A 25,259-nucleotide genomic window follows, 5' to 3' on the forward strand; every position below is an offset into this window, starting at 1 on the left:
GACTCCCCCAATGCCTGCTGGTCCCCTCTGACTGACTAGTTTGTAACAGGCCACAAAGATCCCCCCTCAGCCTTCTCTTGTGGAGGCTGAACAGGGCAGGCCCTATGAGCCTCTCCTCATAGGGCCTGCCCAACTGTGGCCTGACCAGTGCTGCATAGAGGGGGAGGATCACCTCCTTGGACCTGCTCGAGATGCATCTGTGGATGCATGCCAAAGTGCGACTGGCCTTCCTGCCTCTCCACACTGCCGACCCATGTTCATCTTGGAGTCAATGATAGCCGGTGGGCTAGATTTGATCTGTAACTTTTGGATCGGCCCTGCACACTGCATATGGTACACGGTGGCCCCAGTTCCATGTACTGCAAGTGGTGTGTGTAACTGGTCTGGCATGGACACCTCATGAAGCATAAGCTCCTTGATGGCTGTGTGTGTGAGCCCCAGACTGGAGCTGACATGTACTGCACATGGCACATAGGGCTGGCATGTGCACTGCATGAGGTACCCATTCCAGACCATCCGTGTGTGCTGGCTTTGGTGAGTGGGACAGGTCTATGAGCCCAGTCCTGTCTGCACAGTGGCCCCAAGCCCCTCATCTGGTGTATGGGGTTGGATGATTTTTACATCCCTGCACTATATAAAAAGATTCTTTTTAGTTATAGAAAAAAAACTGCAACAGCATAAGCTGAGTTACTTTGGGCACTTCATGTGTGTTACTCTAGGCATTTAAAAAGCATGAAATCAGAAAATCAGGTGAGCCTTTGCAGGCAAAGGCCTTGATCCGAAGACCACTGAAGTCAGCAGGCCATCTATCAGGCCTATCTATATTGATATTCAAAAAAAAAAAAAAAGATTAATGCCAGCCCATCACCTTTCCCCATACTGAATCAGTCATAATTGCAAGGTATCACCCATTTTGAGTCTATTTCCTCTACTATGCTTTAAATACACTTTCCTTCCTTGGGTTTGCTTATTCAAACATTGAACACCAAGCTACAAAGGCTAATGCCCATTTCAAGAGAATCTACTCTGATTTAACCATTACCTAGAAAGAAGAGTTACCATTTAATGCACAAGAATATGCATATAACTGTCCATCATCTCTACATTATTTTTGGCATGCTTTTAAAAGTACAAATAATAGATTCTATCTCTAACAAGCCTTGGAAAGCTCAGGACTTTAATTATTTTTAATCATTTTCCAAAGGCCTACTTTCCTAATTAGGAACTTTGCTATGAATTATCAATTATGACTATATTGTGAGACATAATTACTATAATTATGGCCATATATGGATCACATTGTGTAAGTATTAGAACCGTTTCATTGTCTTGTGAATTAGCATGCAAATAATAACATCCAAAGAAGAAGGTTCACTTCACCAAATTATTTCAGTGGCTTCACGTTTATCCATTTTTAGCATTAGATTTCCTCACATTTTTAGTTAGCATCTATATTGTCCCACTGGAATATTTAAGAGAAAAACATTTTTCATTTTATGAGTGATTGTTAAGCTTCTTTTTATTGTCATATTGTATTGTATTTATTGCACAATTATCTAGTTCCCAAGGGGGCTGACTGTCGCACACAAACTTATAGTTCATCTAAGACAGAATATTTCAGATTTCCTTAATGGTTCAAAACACAATTATTTATTCAACTTCTTAAACACAGGGGCCTTTTAGCATGATGTACAGTTAAAAAATGGAAGAAACATAAAAAGTTGCAGCATCTGCTGGGTAAATATCACTATGTATCCGATGTTAGGGAAGCTGATGAAACCGTAACTTATTAGAATTTAAAATGGTATCAATATTTTATTTAGCACCTCTCATGCAGCCTCATGTTCTTGGGTGCAGATCGGGAATTTATTTGCAAACAGTAAGATGCATATTTATACAAAGATGCAAATAACCACATCATATCATCCTTTTCATAAACTGATCAAGCCTGAATCAGTACTTCAATCTTGAACCTGCAATGCAGTAACATGTTCTTCAATGCACTTGTTTCTTAAGCATCTACCTTTGAAGAGTTGGCTTCAACTTCAGAGGGTATTGCTATTGTTCCAATTTGGCTATTGTTCCTTATATAGTCCTTTTCATGAAGAACCAATTTTAGTTAATTTTGGATGCTGTACACAAAGTTGTGATTGGAATTCTGAAAACCACTGGTCTAGAAGCTCATTTTATAAAGCACAGTCTGTCAATATAAAACAGCAATCTTTTGGAGCTCACGGAAATTCGTGATACTTTTCTTTGCAATTTGGAGTGTGTGTAAAAACTAGGCTAAAATGATGACAGCAGGAAAGGCACGAGAAAGAGTTGGATTGCCTATGCCAATTGAGTGAGAAAATTAATGTGCCAGATCTTCTGCTGGTGCAACTCAAGTGTAATCGTCCCTGCTTCAGTAGAACTATGCTGATTTACACAAACTGAAGAGTTGCTTCAGTGTGCATTTGCATGACATCTGCCAGACCACAAAAAATGAAGAATGTTAAATTGCAGCTGTTAATGGGAATCTCATATAAAATTCATTTTAAAACTAACTTCTAATTTGGCCCTTGATGGCATCTTAGATTTTTTAACTAATTTAATTTTAATGGCTTATTTTTCACCACTGTAAAAATAAATGCTTAGGCATTTCCAACATGGACTCCTTTGGATAAAATACACTTTAGTTTTGCTTGAATTAAATATCTATAATCTTCTGCAGTTTCTGTTGTGCATTTTAGCAAGCAGTTTCTTTTACCTTGTCTTGTTTTACATGACAGGGAAACAGATCCAGTAATGTTTTCAAAAGCACATTAGAAATGAGAACATAAGAAATGAGAGCTACAGTGGTTTCTGTGTTTAGATTTAAAGTGGCTGTACAAATGACAGCTAGTCCAGATTTATCAAAGAATAATCCTGGAATGTGTGCTCAATTGCCAACTATTTTATACGTACATTAATAGCTGTGGTTCTTATGGAGAGTTTCAATTTTTATGAGAGGGACGATAACCATGTAAACATAGAACAACACAGCACCTGTTTGTTTAAATAGCTTGATGCTAATGTTGATCATGGAAACATATGGAGTGTGTTTTGGAATTCTGAAATTCGTTGCAAAGTTATAGGGAACTATTTAATGTTTTTGATTTTCCTTTTCTTTTTAAATGAAGTCTGTTGAAAGTGAATGTTTTTTAAAACTCCTGGCAATTTTTTTTACAATACTGGACAAACTAAATAAAACAGCTTTGTGCATTTTTGTAACAGCCTCTGCAAAACAGAGAATCTGCAACAGCTAGAAATAAAGTGATCATTCATAATTTAAACATGCATGTATACATCTATTAAATAACAGACTTTTATGGACATATGTATGATGATTATTTAATAAGTGTATACCGTCAAATATATAAAGGGAGATATTTTATTTGAAAATAAAAATACAAATACTACAGTAGATACATCAGTTACTTCTAATAGTTTTATATTGAAACTCAAAATTGAAATTGCTCTGAGGATTGGGCTTGCCAGCAGAATTTGGTAGAATTATCAAAATTAAATGTGACCATAATTTTTACATACAGTAAAGTAGTGAACAACAAAACTAGGGTTCAGATGCTGAACTCATAGAAGCACTTGCTCTTTATTGGGAAAGCTTTATTGGTAGAGTATTTTCAGAATCATGGTATAGTTGGAAGAATGAGTATTTGAGAACTATACTTGTCTCATTTATCAAAATATACTTAGTAGAACATTTCCAATCAGAGCAAAGACAGAAAGGCAGCCTTTATAAGCTACATGAATCTAATGGATATTACAATTAAAGTTGTAAGGAATCTTTAGCCTTGAGTTTCCTTCACTGAAAGATTTTACCTCTTTAAAAGGGTGATTATTTTACCAGGTTTTAATAGTTACTGTGAAAAGAGAAGAAAATTAATCAGATCTAATACAGTATGATTCATATAGATCCATAATTACAGTGTTTTATTTGCTGTAAGCATGAACTGATACTTCGTTACACTGCTGGAAAAAGGATTAGACTTTTTATATTTAAAGAGGAAAACCAATGGTGATGGTTAGATGCAAAGCTTCATTGTGAAAATTTTTCCTTGCATGGAATTGAAAGGAAAAGGACCAAAGCATCTTGCTGCTTTTGTGAAAGAGCGTTTGATTATTAGGTACACAAGATTTCCCTCCCTTCCCCCTTTTGATGAGTGAACTAAAGAAAAAGTTTAGACAATCTGTGATAATTTTAATTAAGCCCATTCCTACATCTTTTACAGATCATTTTAAAACCTGGACTATAATGAATCTAGAAAGCTTTTTGGACACTGGGGTAAATGTGTATTAAAGTTATCTTTTAAGGAATATAATATGTTCTTAGGGACAACTCATATTTCTGTTGGAAACGATTATAAAGTGCAAAAATCTAGATATTTTACAGATTAAATGATACAGCTCCTATTTCATACCAACTTGCATTAATCATCACCAGGTTTCTTTAGATAACAATACTATAAATTCAATTGCTTTTAAAAGCATCTGTCTTACTGAATAAAAAAACATAAATACATTTTTCCAACATATGATTCCTTATCCCCTACTCAGAAAAGGACAGGTTTTAGTTGCTTCTTTTACCTAACAGTATTTTATGTTAACATTCAAGAAAGACAAAATGATTCTACATGTAGAGTTAAATAAACATGCATTGATGTGTTATGGCACTTAGTTAACTACTTCGTATGCAGGAAACAGGATTGGGAAAGTATGCGGTGTCAAGAAAGATACAACTCTTATTAAATCAGACTGAAAGAAGTTTTAACAAGCTCTCATATTTAAGAAAGTATCATTTAGATTTCTGTATTGCCATAAGTGTTTCCAAAAATTAAACTCTTTTAGGTTAATCACTTTCTCTTGCAGCCATGTAGACTTTAATCCTGTTGAATGTTGGTTTGGGCAGATCAAAATTTGACAAGTAAACTCTAATCACAACACAACCGCTACAGATTCACAGTTCAGAGGGTGGATTGCTGCTCCCGAGTTGCATACCAAATCAGACTCCCAGCTGGACATTAAGAATCTCAGTGCTGCTGGCACAGCTATTTTTCAGATAAAATGTAAAGCAGAAATCCCAATTAAAGATACTCTTGCCATTTTCAGAAGAAAAGGAACCTCAGCCCTAATGCCCTCGCCCAATTCCAGCCCAGGCAATTATCCTGTTCTTATACAATTGCCACATGTCTGGTTTTCAGTGTGGGAATCAGAGGGCTTTGCCTGGGTCCAGATGGACACGTGTTCCAGAAGCGCATTTCCTGAAATAGGACTTTCATGCTCAATTGGGAGTGGACCCCAGGCTTCAGCTTGGGTTGCAGAACTGTGTCCCAGCTGGAGCTGGTGCTTTGGTTTGTGGGTGGACAACAGTGGTAAACTGATATCTTCAGTGCAAATGCTGGCTCCCAGCACATGAACATGTGAGTAGTGCGCTGGCTTTGCTATGGAAAAGTACAGTATTGCTAACTCCACTGGGTCAAAAATCAAGATAAACTCTTAAAAATCAAGAGTTGGTATGTAAATCATGAGATGCTGTTCTTAAGTATAACCAATATATATTGACTGTCTGTTTATAAATCCCATTAGTCACTTATTTAACTTCTAACAGGTCAGAGCTTTATACAAAAACTATATTACCTTCTGCCCAAATGTCTGCTGAGCTGGACTAAAAATACCCTTTACTGACTGTTGTGGTGTTGAGGCCTCAGCCCAACTGACATGCTTTCTAGTTTCAGGGTGGTTTTTGAAGTCATTTACTCCAGAATTCCTGATACTAATGTCCTCTGAGCAAGCAAGGCAAAATACATGTTCAGCTGAAAGCCTGCTTTCTTTTACTGGGTAGGAACTGCTCCAGTTGACATTGTATTTGCACCTGTATTGCTGTAGCTTCATCAGATGTTCTGCCAATTACTAGGGCTGTGAAATGATTAAAAAAATTTGATGGCGATTAGTTGCGCGATGAAAAAAATTAGACTCACAGACAGTGCCTAGCAGGTAAGTCTGTGGAGAGGAAGGGGTGGAGGGGAGAAGGAAGGGACTTGGGGGGCAGGGGTGCAATCTGAGGTCCCCATGGTGAGGGAGGGAGTATGGTAGGGGCTGGGATTAATGGGCTCTGGGGCCAGGGTGGGTCTTGAGACACCTGCGGGTGGCTTGTCTAGAGAGGTGCGGGGTGGTGTGCAGCTCCCTGCTGCTGCACGGATCCTTGGGTGAGACGTGGGGGGGCATGTTCCCTCCAGATCTGCGTGTGGGGCTGAGATAAGCTGGCCGCTGCAGGCTAGAGCTCTGTGCCCTGCTGCCTTTGTCCCAGGAACTGCACACTAGCCACATGTCCCCTGCCAGCCTGGTGGCAGGAGGCACAACATGGCATATTGCTGTTCCTGGGGCAAAGGCAGCAGGATGCAGAGCCTCAGCCCACAGCCCGTCTCTTCCCCATGCACAAATTTGGGGGGCACATGCCCCTGATAACTCCCTCAGTGTGTGCACAGTGCCGGGGAGCTGCACCCTGCCCTGCACCTCTAGACGAGCTTCCCATGGCTCTCATGTGACCCGCCCCAGCACCCTATTCACCCCAGCCCATTCCACTCCCTCCCTCACTGTGGGGGCCTCAATCTGCCCCACCCTCCGGCCCATCCCTCCACCCCACACTTCCCCTCTGAAGACTTACTTGCTGGGCACTGCTCTACATGCATCAGAAGAAAAAAATCCCGAGATCTGAGGGTTCCATTGTGAGATCACGCTTTAGATGGCCCTGGGGAGTTGTGCTAGGGTTGCAAGCCAGCTGGGTGCTCACTGGACAGAGGGGTCTCTGGGGATCTTGCCCTTCAGGGGCAGCACAAAGCCTAATGATGGCGAAGCCCTGCTGTTTGAGCCAGCTTTTCCCCAGCTGGGTAAGCTCTGTGCTCTGCAGCACTTTGGGTCTCTCCTGAACCCAGCTACTTTGCTCCCCTGTTCTGCTGCACCCCCGCTGTAATAGTTGTGCATTCTGTGCGTTTTTCCCTTTCCTTTTATCCTTTAAATCTTCTTTATTCCAACAATTAGAAGCAACTGATTAGCAGCTGTGCTACTCAACTTAGTTATTTATATCCATGAAATGACAGTTCCAAGAGAAACACTTACTATAACCAGTGTTTAAAAAATTGCCCGTAGTACAGAAACAAAAGCAAAAAGAGTTTAGAACGTTAGAGAATTGGCAAGCAACTTCCATTCAATACTGATATCCTTTCTAAAACTTTAGTAAAAAGCTGTCATCACTGCTTACTGTTTTCCCTTAACAGTTATATTAGCCATTCTTAAGTAGCTGTTGGCAGACCACATCTTGGAAGTCTAAGAGTTAATAGCTTAAGAACTAAGCAATTTGGAATTTTGTGGCTTTTTTTAAAGTATTGGTCTTTCGAAGTAGTAGTACATACCAAAATTTTTGGTAACAGCAATGGAAACATATCACTGAGACAAGCAAGTTCCAGTTATTAAGGGGTGCGCCAATTTTTAATGATTTTTTTTTTTGGGCTGATACCAATGGCTGATTATTGACCATCCCACCAATGCATACACCCCAGGAGAGGCATGGGGTGCATGTGCCCCCCTAGATCTGTGCACGGGTCAAGGGCAGGCTGCCGCCCTAGGGTTGGGCTGCTCCATCCTCTTCCCACCCTGCCTCAGCTGTATAGCACCTGCCCATGCCCCTGCCCCAGGCCCACTCTCTCCCTCACCACAGGGGCCTTTATCTGCCCCCTCCACACCCCCTCCCCCACACAGACTTATAGTGGGATGCTGCTCTCAAAGCGATTGGGCTGCATTCCTGGCTGTGTGCACACTGAGGCTGCACATATGCAACAGCATTTATCAGCAACGTTATCGGCCACATTGACCAAAAAAAGCCGAATGCTGATAATGTCAATTTTCCCCTTTATCGGTGCAATACATCAGTGCACCTGTACTAGTTATTCACATATTGATTATCCATTGTTCTACACTGTAACAAAACTGTACCTGGCATTGACACCCCTGACCTAATTGCATAAAACAAACTCTGACCACCCTTCCTCACATGCCAGATCCAATTCCTCTCTGGGATGTGAGCCATATGCAGCGTCTACTCCAGCTGATTCAAGACAAGCCACATGCAAGGCCTGCTCCTGCTCATCTGGGACACAAGCTGCAAAAGGCAGGGGTCCCAACCAGCCACTAGATCCAGCATGGAGAGAACCCAAGGCCATCTTCCCCCTGCATGCTGCATCAGTTCTGGCTAGTCTGGGATTCCTACTGCATGTGGCACCAGCCCTGGATTGGCTGGAGCAGGTGTCCTGTGTAGCTTTTGTCTCGGACAGGAACTGGCATGTTGGGGTGGAGGAGAGCAGTCCCCAACCCTTCAGATGCCTGTGTGTGGGGCTGATCCGGTGGTGCTGTATGTGGATCAACCTGAGACTCAAGGCCAGCACCAGGAGCCAGGCATTTCAGTTCCACGGGCCACATCTGGTCCATAGGCCATATCTCTGACAGCCTTGAATTAGATAAATTATGCACTTATACAGTGTGAATATAGAGTACCCTGTAATAAAGGCCCAGAAACGGGGTTCAAATCTTATTCATGTTACCATTTAGAAAACCCATCACGAACGATTAAAAGAGAAAAAATATGTATATATTATTATGCAGTTACTGTAACTCATTTACATAAGAGATCACGCTACATCAGGCATAGCCTAATAGTTAAGTCATTGAAATAGGATCTCCACAGCGGTGTTTCCATTTCTAAATTAAAAAACTTTTTTTTTTTTTAGATGTTTTAGGGGTTTTTCAAATAAGTTAGTAGGCTACTACAAGTACCAAACAGAAGGCAGGACATGGTAGCATTTTAGGGCGCTGACAGTCACAGAACCTCCCCCCCCAAAAAGCCCCCCCCCACGCTCTACCAGAAGAAGCAGTGCATTAGTTCAACCTGACTCCACAGCGTCTGTATAGATTGGGTATTACAGCTTTTGGCACATTTAGTGAAAGCCAATTCAATCAGCTATTAGATAAAAGCACCAAAATAGCTGCCGGCTTCTTCACGTCTGGGGTGCGCAGGGGTGAGGCCCCATACACTGCTTAGGTCATCTGTAGCCTCAGCGTAGCACGGAGGCAGCAAGGAGCACAGCCCAGCAACATGGAGAGCTGTGTGCAGCTACTAAGTTTGTTGTGGTGGAAGGGGCAGGGAGGTGGGGGGAAGATCAATGCCCCTTGCAGTGAGCGAGTGAGTGGGGCAGGGGCAGTCACTGCCCAGCTGGGGTGGGTAGGGTGTGGGACAGAGGGACACGGGGTCAGGGGGTGGCTCCCGGCACTGTGTGCACCCCAGCAGGACACAGGCTGTGGGGGACATGCGCCCCTGGACCTGTGCATGGGGGAGGGGCTGCTGCTGCAGGTTCCGGCCAGGGCTGTACTGGGCTCTTCCTGGTGTGTGGAGGCTGTGCTTCGGGCTGCGGGACTGCACTCAGGCTGCGCTCCTGACACGTGGTGGCTACGCTCAGGGCGGGTGGCAGTGGTGCGAGGGGGCTACAGGGGGTGCTACGGCAAAACTTGGGGTGGCTGCAGCTCCCCTGCCCTGTAACTGCCCTCCTAGTGCCACCACTACCCTTAGCACATCCCTGCAGCCCCCATGCAGTAGGACAGCCTGGCACAGCCCCAGCCCGCAGTGGCAGCCCGTTCAGATCTAGGGGCACATGCTCCCCCTACCAATGCCCTCCTACAGTGCATGCAGTGGTGGGAGCTACCCCCCGCCCCGGACAAGCCACAGCTCTGTCCCGTGTGCCGCTTGCCCCAGCCCCTGTGCCACTCCTTTCCTCCCTGCGGGGGTGTTGATCTGCTCCCCGTATCCCTTTCCCTCCCCATCCACTACAACGAACTTACCAGCTGCACCGATCAGTATCGGCCGATATGCCTCCTTAAAAATTGGCTATTGGCAGTGGCCCCCAAAATCTCTATTGATGCACCCCTACCCTTTGGGCCATTGAGAGAGAATCCAAAGTACCTGTGTAGTCCAGACAGGTGCCTCTATGGCTGTAGCTGTTTAAGCATCTGGGAATCAACCCTGCGCATCCTGTGTGGCAGATGAGGACTCTACTGAACAGAAAATCTCTGATCCAGTGAGATAAAAACCACTGCAGGGGGTGTTGATACAGTGGGTAAATACCAGCTCTGGAGCCATTACGCATTTCTAAGCACCAACTTTTGGCTGGTTGGCTCTTTGCATAATTCAACAGTCGTTTTTAAACTATACTTTGCATGTGTGGCCGGTATAAGTTTATTGTGTGATAATAACCAGTTCATTGTATACGGGATGTAATGTCCCACAGGGAGCCTAAGAGGTACCTCTGCCTTGCCTTCCACCTGGTCTATGAGAGGTGATACCTTTATTAGACCAACTAGGTATTTGCAAAAACATTTCTTTATCATTCTTTATTATTTAGGCAATTTGCAAATATCTGGTTGGTCTGGGTAGAGGTGATATCTTTTATTAGACCCACCAGAAATTTGCAAAATATGTAAACAATAAAGGATAATAAAGCCTTTTTTTTGTTGTTGTTTGCAAATTTCTGGTGGGTCTAATAAAAGATATAACTTCTACCCAGAGCTGCTTCCCTTTTTGCCTGTAGACCAAACTGGCTACCCTCTGCATGGCCGACTGGTGCCACCTTAGTCAGGGGGGGCACATGCCCACCCAGCAACCAGTCAGCAATGGGGGGGGGGGGGGTTTCCTCTGGTGGATCTCACTGACTAAGGGGTACTCCTGCGGCGCGCTCCCACCTGCCCCCCATCTCCCATCAGGGTTCATCTTAATTTTTTTTGGCCTGGCCTGGTTAATCTGCTGTCTCCCAGCCCCATGCACCCACCACATGCGCTGTACAGGATGGCATGTGCTGCATGTTACCACAGTTACTCAAATCCAAGACGAGGTTTTCTCTCCTCTGTCAGGGGGAGTAAGGCTTCTCGTCTTGGACTGTCGAGGGGGCAGGAGGCTGCTGTGGCGCGGCCCAGCCCTGTGCCTGGAGTTGGAGCTGATGCCCCCCCCCGTCACCTGCCCCCAGAACCCTGCCCTGCTCCCCTCTCCCGGGGGGGGGGGTGTTACCTGCGTCATATCCCGGTTGCCCCCATCGCGCTCAGCCGCCGCCTGCGCCATGTTGGGGGGGGGGCGGGACCACCTCTTTGCTCCGCCCCGCCGGCGGGGCGGGGCCGGGGTCCTGCAGGCAAGGCGCGGGCAGCCCGGCGTGAGGAAGATGGCCGCGTCCTGCTGGGCGCGCCGAGGGCGCGCGCTGTGTCGCTTGTTCCTGGGCCCGCGCCCGGGGCTGCCCCCGTCTGCCCGGCCCCGGTCCCTGCCCTTGCCCTTGCCCGGCTGGCGGCTACTGCGTGGGGCCGCGGCGCTGCGCGGTGAGTGCGGGCCGCCGGGGACGGGGAGCGGGCCTGTGGGCAGCCGGCTCGGGGCGGGGGCAGCCCCCCGACCCCTTAGTAACAGCCTAATGCTCCCTCGTTAGAGCCTGCAGCACCTCGGTTAGCCGGGCGTCCCGGATGTACAGGTTCAGAAAAGAGGACACGGCGGGGCGGATATGCCCGTGCCGCGTCCGTGTCCCTGGTGCAGCCTCTCGCTCCCGACCCCCATCCACTTGCACTCCCTCCCCACCCCTCACTCTCAACCCGCGTCCCCTCACACTGCCTGTTCCCTGCACTCCTGACCCACAGTCCCCTCCCCCCTTCCCTTGGTGCTCCTCACTCCTGACCCGCATCCCCCTGCCTCTCTGTGTCCCTCACTCCCGACCCACAGCCCTCTGCCCTCCCAGGGTTCCTCAGTCCTGACCTGCATCCTCCTGCCCTCCCAGTACCCCTCACTCCCGACCTGCAGCCCCCTGCCCCCCACCCCCAGTCCTCCTGGTGCCCCTGCAGCCCCTTGCTTGCAGGAACCCACAGCCCCCTTCCTGCCCAGCTCTCCTGGTGCTCCTTGCTCCCAGCCCACAGCTGCTTGCCTGCCATTCCCCACCTTGCTGGTGCCTCTCACTCCTCACCCACAGCCCCGTGGGCACTGTCTGTGGTGTGCTCTGCTCAGTGTCCCCCTCTTAACACTCTTGCCTTGAACCTTTGTTCTCCACTCCTGTCCCTGTTTTCGTTATTATTTTGTCCAAAGAAATCTGTAACACATCACTAGTGGCCCCCAGTACTAAAAGGGGCTTATAGTTTCCACGGCAGGCCTGGCCCATAATTTCCCCATACATGTTAAAACAGTCCTTTAAGCCCTGTAGACACTTCAAGGCTAGACAGGTGAGCAGTGACTGGTGGAAGTGCCTCATCTCGGGTACCTGGGATATAAGGAGCATGGGTTACAGGGCTTACAGATGAGCTGGGCCACCTTCATGATGAGTGGTACTGACCTTGCTCATTTGCTTCAGTAGCAAAGCCCCAGCATGAGGGCACTCTTACTATGGAGCAGCAGTGACTGCAGTATATTGATCATTAGGAAAAATGACCTTTAGTACACAGCAGTGGTTCTCAATCTATTGCCAGTGGTGATGCGTAGGGGATGCATTGGGGTACACATGCACACCCTGAGAGCATCGTTACACTTCCTGACTGGCCATGCTCCCTGCTTAGGTGATGGGGGCAGGTGGGAGTGCCAGTGCGCGCCCCCCACCAAAGCACCAGCCAGGGAGTGCGAGCGCTGAATATAGGCTGCCGCTGCTTCTGGAAGCGCCGCGGCCTCTTTTGGAAGCAGTGCGACCACTCAGTTGGTAATTTATGTCCCCCCTGACTAAGATGGCACCAGTCACCCATGCCTATTGCCATAGTGGGCTAAACTTGCAGCTCTCAATGTATTATGTGGGCTGCACCCCACAATTTACTTCCTGTGTATCCATTTAACAGGATGTCACATGGGTTTCAGCCATGTGCTGACTGGGCCATGTGTGGCCTGTGGACCACAGGTTGAGAACCACTGGTACAGAGATTGCTTTATACATATATATAAATACTATTTTTGGGTGTTTTGCTTGGTTATTTGATTCTCTTTGGGATTTTGGAAGTTCGAGGACTTTATCTGTAGTTATCTACCTGTATACAGAAGAAAAATAAAGCTCTTTCCTAAAATTGAACCTATAATTGGTGTTTTTATGCGAGACCCGTAACATTTATGGAGGTTTTAAAACTAGTCCAGAAGTAAACATGAGCTAATTGAAAATTGATACATTTTGAACCAGTGAAAGAAAAGTGCCATTTCCTGTTTCAATAAGTAATTACAGTATCAGTATCTCAGCCTTAGTCAGCAGTGTTTGCATCTATTTCATAGCAGATATTTTTGTTTAGCCTGCAGATGGTGCAAGTGTGTTATCTTCTGAGTAGTTTGAACGCTGTCATTTTAATAAGCCTTGTATAAAGGGAATGAGCTATACCTGACCCTGTGGAATATAGAAAATGTATGTTGGGAGATGGAGAGTGAAGCCAAAATGAAAAAAATTGCTGGCTAATTTATTCTGGCATTGGGCCAACCCTCTATTATACATCTTTGGTTCACATAATGTTTGTCCCATAAACTTACTGTGCTTTCATAAACTGAGTATGAAATTTAAGAAATACCGTATGTAGACTACTGAATTTCTTTAATTGCATTAGTCACAGTAGCGAAGCTTAGGTCTGCTTCATAATAGCAGCAAATTGGTTTGTACTACATTTATATATGAGCAGGTAATTAGCATTCTAAAAACTGTAGGTCTGCCCATTAGATTCAATAAGAGGCTAGAATACTGATGAAGCAGAATATTGCTGTGTGTTCTTCACAAGAAAGAGGAAATGGTCCCCTAATGTAGTGGATTCAATCTGTCTCTCTGCTGTAGGTTTTTATATCTTGGCTATTGCTGTGTTATCTTAGCATGGTTACAGAAGTGTAGTAAATGTTATATAACAGACTGGACTTCATATTGCTGTAGATAGCTATGAAATAGCATTTCGACAAAGGATGCTGAAGCCCTTATCTCCAGCTCATTCTGTTTTTCTCCTTTAACAAGGCCCTTGTTGTACTCATTTTAAGGCAGATGAAACAAAGGTAAACAATGGGTATAGATTATGACCAGTGCATCAAAATATAAATTCAGTGAAATCCAGAGGATTATTTTTCAATTACTGTGCTTAAATTAGTGTTTATATAGCTGTTAGGAGGTTTTATAGGTGTACTACATAATTTGTTTCAGTAATATAATACAGTAATATATATGCATAGGAGCATTATGTTGAAGTTCTTCTGCTTTAATCTTATGAGGAGGGAGGGGTTAGAAATAATTAAACAAAATGTAACCTATAAGGCAGTGGTACCTAGGCTTCTAGCCCTGCAGGCTGGATAAGGCTTGGTTTGTGGGCCAGATCCCACATAGGGTTGGTCCATGTGAGTGATCAAGTGCACTGGTCCAGCCCTGTGCACCTAGATCCATCCATGTGCAGGCTTGCTGTAGCATGCAGGACTACATTACTATATTTATACAAATATAAGATGAGGTTTCACCTCCCCTACCCCCATCAGCATGGGAGAAAAAAGCCCCTCATCTTATATTTGCATAAGAAGTGGAGTGGGGAGCAGTTGGCTACTGTGGCTCTGACTTTGGCCCTGAGCCTGGGTTGGGGCCAGTCACAAACACAGCAGCTACCTTTTCCCCACCTCCACTTCTCATCTGCAGCTGCTGCCCTTGCCATGCACCCCCTTCTCTTTCTCTAACTGTCACTTGCAGCTCAGCTCTGTCAGCTCCTGGACATGGAGCATGTGGAAACCCCTTTTTTTGCCCAGCCAATCAGCAGTGCCAGACAAGGGCTCCATAACCAGGTAAGGGCTGTGCTTCCATGTGCTACGCTCTGGGACAGGGCAAGCTGAGCAGCATCTGATAATAGGGTGAGGGGAGGACAATAAGCAGAGATTGAGGGGAACAGGGGGGAGGGCTGTAGGTGGCAATGGGGCAGGAAGGCTGCATTGGTAAGAAGTGGGGCTGCAGAGGGCAAGGGGGCCACCTGACACTTTCTCCCCTCCCCCGCTCCTACCAGCCTTTTTCTTCTGTAGCAGCAGCAGTGAGGGAGATTTAAGACAACCCCCCAATACTTAGATTGTGTACCTGGAAATTTATAAATTTATAACACATTTATAAATTTTCCATATGGAATCTAGTTACTGGGGAGGGGAGGGGTCATCTTATATTCAGGTTCATCTTATATTCAAGTAAATATGGTATCTGACCTATATTTACTTGAATATACCCATATATTATCTGGCCCATAGTGCCAGATATCTGGCATCAGGGGAGCAGCAATTAATGCTGCCATTGGTTCCCCTTGAGTAGCATTGCACAAGGGGTCTCAAAGGATGGATATTTTATGACTGCAGCAAGAACTTTAAATTAATTACTGATAGCTTTAAAAACTGTACTAAGTTGATGGAACTCAAACTTTTAGTCTGATGTGCCAGGTTTTTGCAACTCAGTTCCATGTGGGACACCACTCCCCTCCTATAGGGGAGAGGAAAGGGTAGAAGGTAGAGCAGGGATGGGCAAAATCTGGCCCACAGGGCCCCTAAAAAATTTTTGGAAAATTAATATTTCTCTGCCTTTGATTCCTGTCAAAAATGAAGCCCGGCAGGTTCCAACAGCAGTGGGGCCCACCCGGTCCTGCCCCCCAGCCAGGATTTCTGGGCTGAGAGCATGTGGCTGCCCCAATGTGGGAAGCTCAGGTAAGTGGGGATGGGGAAGACCCTGGGCAGGGAAGGGGGGAGGGGGGGACCCCCTCCCCCTCCCCCTTCCCCTCCCTCCTCCTCACCCCATGCCTGGTGCCCTGCGCTGCAGCCCGTGCACGCTCCGGACACCCTGTGTGGGCTGCGAGCACCTGCAGTGCGGGGCACCGGGCGTGGGGTGGGGAAGGGGCCGCTTCCCCCCCATGCTCAGCTTTTCCCTGGGCTCCTTCCTTGTGCAGAGAAAAGTGGCCCCTTGCCTGCCCCGTGGCCAGCGCCCCACTCTGAAGGAGCTTGCAGCCTGCGCAGGGCTGCCCGGAGCAGGCACAGGCAGCCCCAGGCAGGCTGCGAGCAGCTGCAGTGCAGGGCACTGGGCATGGGGTGGGCGAGGGGCTGTTCCCCCACCCCACCACCCCAGCACTCAGCACCAGCTTGTAACCCAGCCTCTCTGCCAGGCTGGCAGTGGGGTGAGTTACAAGCTGGTGCTGAGTGCAGAGAAAAGTGGCCCCTCACCCACCCCATTCCCGGCACCCCATGCTGCAGCTGTTCACAGCCTGCCTGGGGCTGCCTGTGCCTGCTCCAGACAGCCCCACGTGGGCTGCGAGTGCCTGCAGCACAGGACGCCGGCCATGGGGCAGATGAGGAGCCACTTTTCCCCACTCTCAGCACCAACTTCTTCCCTGCTGGCGAGCAGGGGGTCAGGGCTGTGCACTGCCCCCTGCCTGTACTGCAGGGCACTGGGTGTGAGCAGGCGGGGAGCCAGCGGGAGCCTCATACCAGTGTCCTGGGGCCAGTGCCAGTGGGGCCCAGAGCAAGGTTGCAGAAGCGCGGGGTCCCAACTGGCAGGGACTGTTTGGAGCCGGGCCAGCTCCCCCCTCCCTGCTGGTGCAGTCCAGCCCAGCTCCATGGACCCCTGCCTGCCTGCACTCTGCTTTAGGCCCCACCAGTGCTGGCCCTGGGGCATTGGTCCCAAGATGATGACCAGGGCTGGGGCACCTGTCAAGGGGTGGGGCTACCCATGCGGCCCTCGGCAGCCTGCCAAAACTGGGTAAACAGCCCTCTGCTCAAAATAATTGCTTGCCTCTGAGGTACAGGGATGCCAGTGTCACTACAGAGGGGAAAGAGAGAGGAGGAGGAGGGATAGTGGACGACCAGCTTAACTTTAGTAAATAGCACCCATCTAGGATAGGAGGGAGAGAGTAAGCAGTGCCTCTTGTAGGGGAGGGGGTAGTCAGAGAGCAGGGAGGACAGGAGCAGGGATTAGCAACATGGTGCAGGACAGGAAAGGGGACACATGGAGCTGCTTCTTATTGCTGATTCCCTGTGCCGCAGGCTGGATGCATTCACTTTGGGGGTCATATCTAGGCTGTGAGCTATAGTTTTTGCATCTGTCCAAACACAAAATACACAATCCTTGATGTAAAGCTCACCAATTTAGGGGTAGTTGTGTGACTCTGCTTAGGCTACCATTGATGCAAACACTAATTATACTTGCTTTCACAATTATTTAGTGATGTAAGTAGAATTTGGGAAAGCTGTTTTAAATGGTGCACATCAACTTTGTGCCATGTACAAGAGTTGCTGGTTTTAAAAATCATGTATGAAGAGTTACACAGCACAGGTATGCAAATATTTCAATTATAAAGTAACTTCACTGAGGGAAATATCTCAGATGCCACCATTTAGTAGTTTAGTAAATATTGATTTTTTTTTAATGATGGCCCTTTATGTATTCGCTATGTGCTACCCTGCATTCTAGCAATAAACTATTTCTGTTTATCACTTGATTTATTTTGCAGTATTTGCTTTTAAACTATTCACCTGGAAACCCATCATACTGCTTTATGTTCTGAAATCAGCTTCTCTGTGCTGATCATATAGGTCTGGAGGGATTGTTCACAGAACCTTGAAGCCAGATGTTTCTGTCCCAGAATAGGATAAGCTCATCAGAGATAATTACATACAAATATTGTGCACATTATGTTTGGCAGTAAAATAGATTAGAGTTAGATACCTTCCAGCTAATGTTAGCCTTAGTACTTAAACCTTGCAGATGGCAAATCATAATGATATTCAGCATCCTAGCAAAAAGAGAACTTTCCAAATCCTATTTCTAACATCTTTCTTAAATCTTAATAGGAAGCCCAGTTCCCTCAAGTTTCCCTACCTACAGTTTTTAAATCCACACACACATGGTTTTGATGGTTTTGTAATGGAATGAAGTGCTTCCTGTATGCTAAACAAAAAGCTTGGGGTATAGATGTTATTTTAGTTACAGTATTGTTTATTGACTAGATCATGGGACTTTAAGTTGGGTGTTCTGGGTTTTATTCCCACCTCTATCACTGACTTGCTCTGTGCCTTCAGGCAAATCATTTAATCTCATTTTGCCTCAGCTTCTCCATTTGTAATATGAAAACAAGATTTAACCCAACTTTGTAAAACACTTTACACTTCCAAATGAAAGTGCTGTAAAAGTGCAATGTATTGGTTGTATGTAGGGTAGAGAAGGGGTGTCAAACACATGCCCTGCAAGCTGGATCTGTCCCATAGAGCTGCTCTATCTAGCTTGCCTGACTACTGGTAGGCCACTGCAAGTTTGGAGCGTGGCATGTTGCAGAATCTCGGGCCCTGATAGACATGACAGTTGGCAGCAGGAGGGTGCATAAGGGCTGATTAAAGCTTTGGTTATCCTCTGGTCACTTCACATTTTGATACTGATGTGGTCCTATTTTCCTGGTTGCTGGTTCTCACTGTGGGCCTTGTACTTGTTTCTGCATCTCTGGCTGGGGCACAATACATATAGTAGGGACTGGAGCCACTGCTGCATGCCTCAGGTCAGATCTGGAGCTGCTGCTGCTACCATCGTATATTCTGAGCCAGAGTGTAAGCTGCTACTGCTGTGTCTTTATGTAAGGAGCCCTGCAGTCTGAATTTGGCCTGAGACAAGGTGAATTTGACACCACCGGGATAGAGGGAGCAGCGGTCGGGTCAGAGCCTGCCAGCTCCTTCGCTGCTTCTAGCGGTCCCTGCAGGGCTCTAGGAATGCAGAGTTCCTTTTTTTTCCCAAAAAGTTTTTCCTGTTTCTGTAGAGGTATGATGTTTGAGGCTGCTGACAGACATTCCTTTAAAGGTGAGATGATTTCTAATCCCAAGAATCACACCTGTGAATTTTGGGATTGGGGATCATGTTTTAACTGTGCCCTAGTTGCCAGTGCAAGGGCCTGGAATCACAATCCGAGAGTCACCTTGCACTGGTGAGTTGAAAGCCAGGTACTGACAATCAGCTCATTGTCCACTAGTTCTGGGGACTCGCTGTGGCTAGTTTGAGCCCCAGTGTGGTTGGGGAGCCTGCCGATGACCAGCTGATTGTCAGCAGGATTGGGACCACACCAGGGATCATACCAGCTCCAGTGTGTCCCTACCTGCTGACAATCAACTGATCATTGGCTAGATCAGAACTGCACTGGGGCTTGAGCCCTGGTGTAATCCCTGTCAGTTTACAATCAGCTGAGCATTGGCAGAATGAAGAATGCACCAGGGCTGCCTGAAGAATACTACTCTTGCTGACAATTAGCTAATTGGCTGGTAGAGACCACGCCGGTATCAGTTTGAACCTCCGTACAGTCCTAGAGCCAGCTGACAATCAACTGACAAATTAGGGACTGCACCGGGACCAGTTAAAGCCCAGTGTGGTCCACCCTGCCAGGCATTCAATTTAAAGTGCGATGGAAACCACTCCCAAATTATTACATGTTTTTGTATAATAGTTCTGTGGCTTATTTCCTGTTTTGTTGTGCTGCTAATTGCATGAACATACAGCTGCTAGGACAATGCAAAGCTTCAGTAGTCGCTTTGATTTGGAGGAGGTTCGGCTTGATTTGGCAGCTGAATCTCCAAATCCACACCAAATCGGGAGACCCATTAAAAGGTCCAAATTGAATTGGAAGCCTCCGAATTGACTTGGAGAGATTCGGCACCAGTTTGGAGATTTGGCTATACAGGCAGCAGTCCTTGATGCTGGACAAAGCTGCCTCCAGTTGGTAAGTCTGTTGTGGTGGACGTAAGGAGGTTGGACGGGGTAAGAGGGACAATGTCCCCACAGCAAGGGAGGGATTGAGCATGGGAGAAGCTGGGGCAGAGGGGTGCGGGACTTAGGGAGGAGGGCTCTCACCACTGCGTGCCGCTGGTCCAGGAGTTGTGAGAAGGCTGGAGTGGCTTATGCTGCTGCATGCCGCTTGTTCAAGGCAGTGTAGCGGCACCATCCCTCACCTCTGCGCCCAGCTGGGTGAGTGGCAGGAGGGGGCATAGCCTCTGTTCCCAGCACCTTCTGTTGCCTGTCTGGAGCTTAGCTTGGCCCAGCCCGTCCTGCGTAGATCCGGGGGCACACGCCCTTTCCGATGCCCTCCTGGACTGGTGGCAAAAGCTGCCAGAAGAGCAGCTCCTGGACCAGTGGCGCACAGCCTCCATGCCCCCCTGCCCCAGCTGGGCAGCTTGTCTTAGCCCCAATCCCTCCCTCGTTGTGGGGGCATTGATCTATCCCACGCCCCTTCCCTCCCCACTCTGACCACTACAAGAGACTTACCAGCTGGAGGTAGCTGTGTCTAGCATTGTCAAGGACTGCTGCCTGTATAGTCTATGGCCAAATCTCCAAAACGCCGTCGAATCTCTGGATCAGAATCGTCTGAATCGAATTGGGACAATGATTTGAATCACTGAATCAAATCGCTGCCCCTCTGAATCAGCCGAATCTGAAGCAAATACTTGCTGCTTTGCACAGGCCTAACAGCTGCTTTATACTTTAACCAGTTTAAATGCATGTTAAGTGTAATGCCTGTCAGGGAGCTAAGACCCTTTTTCAGCCAGAAGGAAAGATGACAGGAGAACAATGAAATTGGCTAGTCACATGATTTTGTACATGGAATATAATGAAAAAGGTACAGGTGCTTTCACTATGCTTTAGATGCTCATAATGATTATAATTGATAATCTCATAGAATCATAGAAAATCTCTTGTGTAATGTGGGCATAACACTTCATCTAGGGACCACTGCGTCCATCCCACTAACATATATATTTGCATGCACTTGGTGCATCATATCAAACAAATGTGATTTAAGTTGGCAGCATCCCTTTAACTGATTTTCATGATGTTAATGTTAAGGTACTGGAAATGAAGAGTGTGTTTATTTACTTAGCTAGATGGTTTGCTTATATTTATTTAATCATTTATAATTTACATTTTGGAATCTAGGAACCAGTTAAATGAGCTTTGGGAATCCTCCCTTTACTTCTGTTCGCCACCCACTGCATTTCATCTTCCTTGATTTGTGCTGTACTGCTTGGATCCTTTCCTTTTTCAGCCTAGCGCAGCAGTCCTCAAACCATGGGTCACGAGCCCAAATGGGATCGCAACATCAGCAGGGGGTCATGGGGGTGGGGAGCTGTGGGTTGGAAGTGAGGGGTCCTACTGAGGAAATGGGGTCATGCTGAGGAAATTGGGTCATGCTAAGAAAAAGTTCAGGAAGCACTGGCCTAGTGACTGGCAGAATATGTCAAATCAATGGGAGTTGCTAATATTCCTCAAGGGAGAAGTGTATCTAGGATTTACTGTTAAATCTTGGAATTGTGCCTGTGTGTGCTGGCATTTCTGATCCACTGGAGAAGAGAATTCTAACATCTGGTATTTGAGAGTCACCATATGTAGAAGTGACTGCTATCTTTCATTGGAAAGCTACAGATCTCTGCTTTTCAGAGAACTTTTGAACTGTATATTCACATCTTAATCCCAACCTTTCTTTTCCCTGGGATCTTAACTATGTGAACCTTTATGACTCAGATCATCTTCATTTGATAGTGAGGAAAGAATTCCCACCCTGAATACCTTGAGCTCTTCTGCCCAGGCACATTCTAATTTAGCACCTTCTCTCCCTTTTCAAAATGAACTTTCTTCTTTCCTTCACCAGTTAAGATTAATGACATGACAGACTTTCAGTTGCAGTAATTTCATTACAGTGCTGTACTATTCTGAATTTGACTTAATTGTTTGACTGCTGTTTCAGAACCAGCTGTTAGAACTGGAGCCAGTTCTACATATTGTAACTTATTTCAAGTGTATCTCTAATTATAGGTGTCTCAAGCATATCATACCACAAAAAAAAAAGACTTGCACAAGGGAAGTCATGAATCCATGTTCTGAAAACTTTTCACAAATCCTTTGCAAATTGCTATAGATATTTCTAGGATATTTTTTTCCCCATGCATTAGGATCTTGATCAGAAGAAGCAAAGATTCTTTTTTCTGGTCTATGCTGCTAAAACCAACACACATAACAACTTGATCAGTAATATTCTGTGAACACAGTTTTCAGTTGTGAAAATAATGAACAATAAAATTACAATTATCTAAGTGTTCCAGCAAGGAGAGGTCAGTTTTTGTAACTGGTTTGGAGCAGGAGAAAATTAACTTGGCAGTAGAAGGACAGAGCAAATGGATCTACATTTCTGTGCTATAAACCTTTTGGGAAATGAACCATGTATAAATTCCACTTGCTTCTCCAGTTTGTGTGGGGAAGGGAGCATGACCCCTAAGGTATAGATCTGTAAAGACCCTTTTCTATGCTCTGCATGTTAAAATGACAAGATCGTTGCAGCCTCCAGGCTTGCTAAATCTTTAATATAAATTGGAAATATTGCAGCAAAAAAACCCACACTATATGGAGAGGTTGAAAAACTATACCTAAGATATTAAATATTCATGGCAGAACACCTATTTATTTTTTTCCAGAGTAGTAATTTCCTCTTCTATGACCTTCTGACACTAAAATGGACAATCTTAGATTTATAAAAGTTATAAATGCTAAAAAAATTCAGAAGGGGCGTAGATTTAATTTATTTTATACTCCCTTGGATCATTTCTTCATGCATTCTTTAGTTCTGTTCCCTTCTCTTTCCTTTTTTGGGGATCTTAACCATGGTAACCCATAGGAAAATAATGTTTCACAGTTTCTAGGGTTGGAAGGGACCTGGACAGATCATCAAATCCGACCTCCTGCCCTGGGCAGGAATGAGTGCTGGGTTCATAACACCCCAGCCAGACATCTATCCACCTGTTTTAAAGTGAAGATAGCATTTTCAGCATGGATAGCTCTGACTAATCTGTTCAGTTTCCTAGCAGAAGGAGGAATTAAACATTGGAGCAGCTTATCAAGGGAGTTGGTGTGTTTGCCTCCTTTCAGTCTTTAAAACAATACTAGATATATTTTTAAAATAAAAGCTTTAATCCAGGGATGGGCAAAATATGGCCTGCAGGCTAGATCCAGCATGCCAGTAACTTTATCTGGCCAGTGGCAGGTCCCTTGGCTCTGCCTGGGCCAGGCACAGGGTGCAGCTTGGACCAGGGTGCATGTGGCCAGTCCTGTTACCCCTGGGTGCATGGCAGGACAGGGGCAGTGCGGTGGCCAGACTCAGCTTCCCAGCAGCACCTGTGGCGGTGGCTCCTTTTAGCTGCTGCTGCCAGTGTCGCCACTGGTGGACCCGGCCCATCTGCCATGCAACCATTGCTAGAAGTGCTGGATGGAGTGGCCAAGTGGGTGGGGTCTCCAGGGAGACTAGCCCAGGACTCCTGCAGGCAGGGTGTACTTGGCCGGGTGGATGGAATGGGGCCACTGGTGGGCAGGGAGTAGCATCCGGGGGCTGATGAGGCTGGGGCTGGGGCCAGGGCCTGGGGTAGAGCAGCAGTTTACTTCCTGGGTGTGCCTTGCTTGTGGAATCTGCACCCATTGCATGATGGAAGTGGATCATGGCTCTGTCTGGCTGAGCCATCTGTCCTGCTGAGCATGCCCTGTCCTGTCTGCAGGGATCCCAGGCCAGTCTCCATGGAGACTGCTCCCACCTGCTTTGTCCACACCCTGGAAGTGGGTGTGGAGTAGATGGGCCAAGGCTGGGTGGGACTAATTGTGTGTCCTTCCCCAACCCCTCCACTGCACTGTGCCATATCACCTCCTCTCCCTCCACCACCCAGCCTGCAACAGCTCACCAAAATGTCAAAAAATCACCTACCCCTCCTTTAATACATCTCTGGGGAAAAGTTCTGCAGCTTCTGTGTGTTGTATACATGGAAGGATCAGTCTTGATGGTTGCGGTCTTTTTTTGGCTTTAGAATTTGAGAGCCTGAGCCCCTTTATCTCCTTTCTTCATGACTTTTGGGAGGACAGAAATTGCCTCAGTTGTCCTCCACATGCATACAGTATTTCCAGCTCTGCATTAAGGCAATGACCATAATCAAATCTCATGCATCAGGGTTTCTCCTAGTCACTTGGAGTGGCCAGGTAGGAATTCATTCCCATCCCCATGCACAATTGGGCAGGTATATCCTGTGTATTTGACCTTGCATGGGGACACTTTGTGAGATAGGGCCAGTGTACTCAGATGGTACAGGGTGCCCTAGATATCTGCCTGGTGAGTTTTACTCTTACTCAGCATTGTGGTGATCACTAGATGGGGAACTAGGAAGAAACTTTCTTCACAGCTCACATTGGCAGGCATCTCAGTGTTGATCTGTTTTTCTACACCTGGTTCACTGGAGAGATCATCTGGGCATGTCTTCCCTATCTCATATTATTATGCCATTTGACACAGTCTTGGACTCCTCCGTTCAGTCCTGACAACTGAAAAGCTTTAGCTTTACCTTTATTTGGTATAAGATTGTAACTTGGTCTTGGGTGTAACTTAATGGCATCCAAGTTCACACAAGATGATCTGTTGATTATTTGAATTAGACTTTTAGGGCCCCTAGGAGTTTGTTAGTTTGTTTATTTTTTAAACTCCTGAGCTCGCTATGAAATAATTGGATATGATGTTATAAAATCTGCCATTCTTGTCTAATGCTTATTTATTAGTTGTGGTAGCATTTCTCCGTTCCCTTGGCACTGTAGCTCTCCTGATAGCTTGATTCCCAAACAAATCGTTGATTTTGTTTGTTTTTTTTTTCCTCTTCAGAGCTAGATTGGGAAAAGCCTATGAGAAATTTCATTTGGCTCGTGTTTCATCTGAAAAGTGCTATATTATACCTCAAACTGGGTTGAAGGGAGCTTAAAATGATGTCAGTGTTGTGTTTATTTTTTAGTATAGCTAGACCAGATTCTAGTTGAAGGTCACATTTAAAACTAACTTAACCAAAGCTGAGGCAGTATGAATATCTGAAGATTTTCATGCTGCTGCCATGAGTTTATTACATATTTTTCCTTAACAGACACTGAATTCAGTTTGCCTGTTATTCTACATATTTTTTAAACAAATGTAATGATATGTATAGGTTCCCTTGTCTTCATAACAAAATTAGTAGAATGAACTCTCTTAATTAAATCCTGTGTTCTTTAGACTTTTACCTACAGTGCATGTTTACACCTGTGTGTAGGTGTATATGATTAATATATAAAAGGTATCCACTTACTAAATTGTCTGTTCAGCTGTCTTTGAGATTTGCACAATGTATCCACCTG

At 46.0% G+C, this 25,259-nt stretch overlaps 2 protein-coding genes across 2 annotated transcripts in view; one reads left to right on the forward strand and one right to left on the reverse strand.

Moving 5' to 3' along the window:
- The window catches only part of APIP (APAF1 interacting protein), a 35,795-nt gene extending 24,577 nt beyond the window's left edge, over positions 1-11,218 (reverse strand). The window contains exon 1 of the mRNA XM_019551914.1: positions 11,144-11,218. Within this exon, the coding sequence (XP_019407459.1) occupies positions 11,144-11,194 (51 nt within the window). The 5' untranslated portion in view covers positions 11,195-11,218. The remainder of the gene's footprint in view (positions 1-11,143) is intronic.
- Positions 11,219-11,261: 43 nt separating this feature from the next.
- The window catches only part of PDHX (pyruvate dehydrogenase complex component X), a 105,794-nt gene continuing 91,796 nt past the window's right edge, over positions 11,262-25,259 (forward strand). Inside the window, exon 1 of the mRNA XM_019552003.1 lies at positions 11,262-11,442. Coding sequence (XP_019407548.1) covers positions 11,292-11,442 — 151 coding nt within the window. The 5' untranslated portion in view covers positions 11,262-11,291. The remainder of the gene's footprint in view (positions 11,443-25,259) is intronic.

This window comes from Crocodylus porosus, unplaced genomic scaffold (assembly GCF_001723895.1).
Source record: "Crocodylus porosus isolate Cpor-Errol unplaced genomic scaffold, CroPor_comp1, whole genome shotgun sequence".
NCBI lineage: Eukaryota > Metazoa > Chordata > Crocodylia > Crocodylidae > Crocodylus > Crocodylus porosus.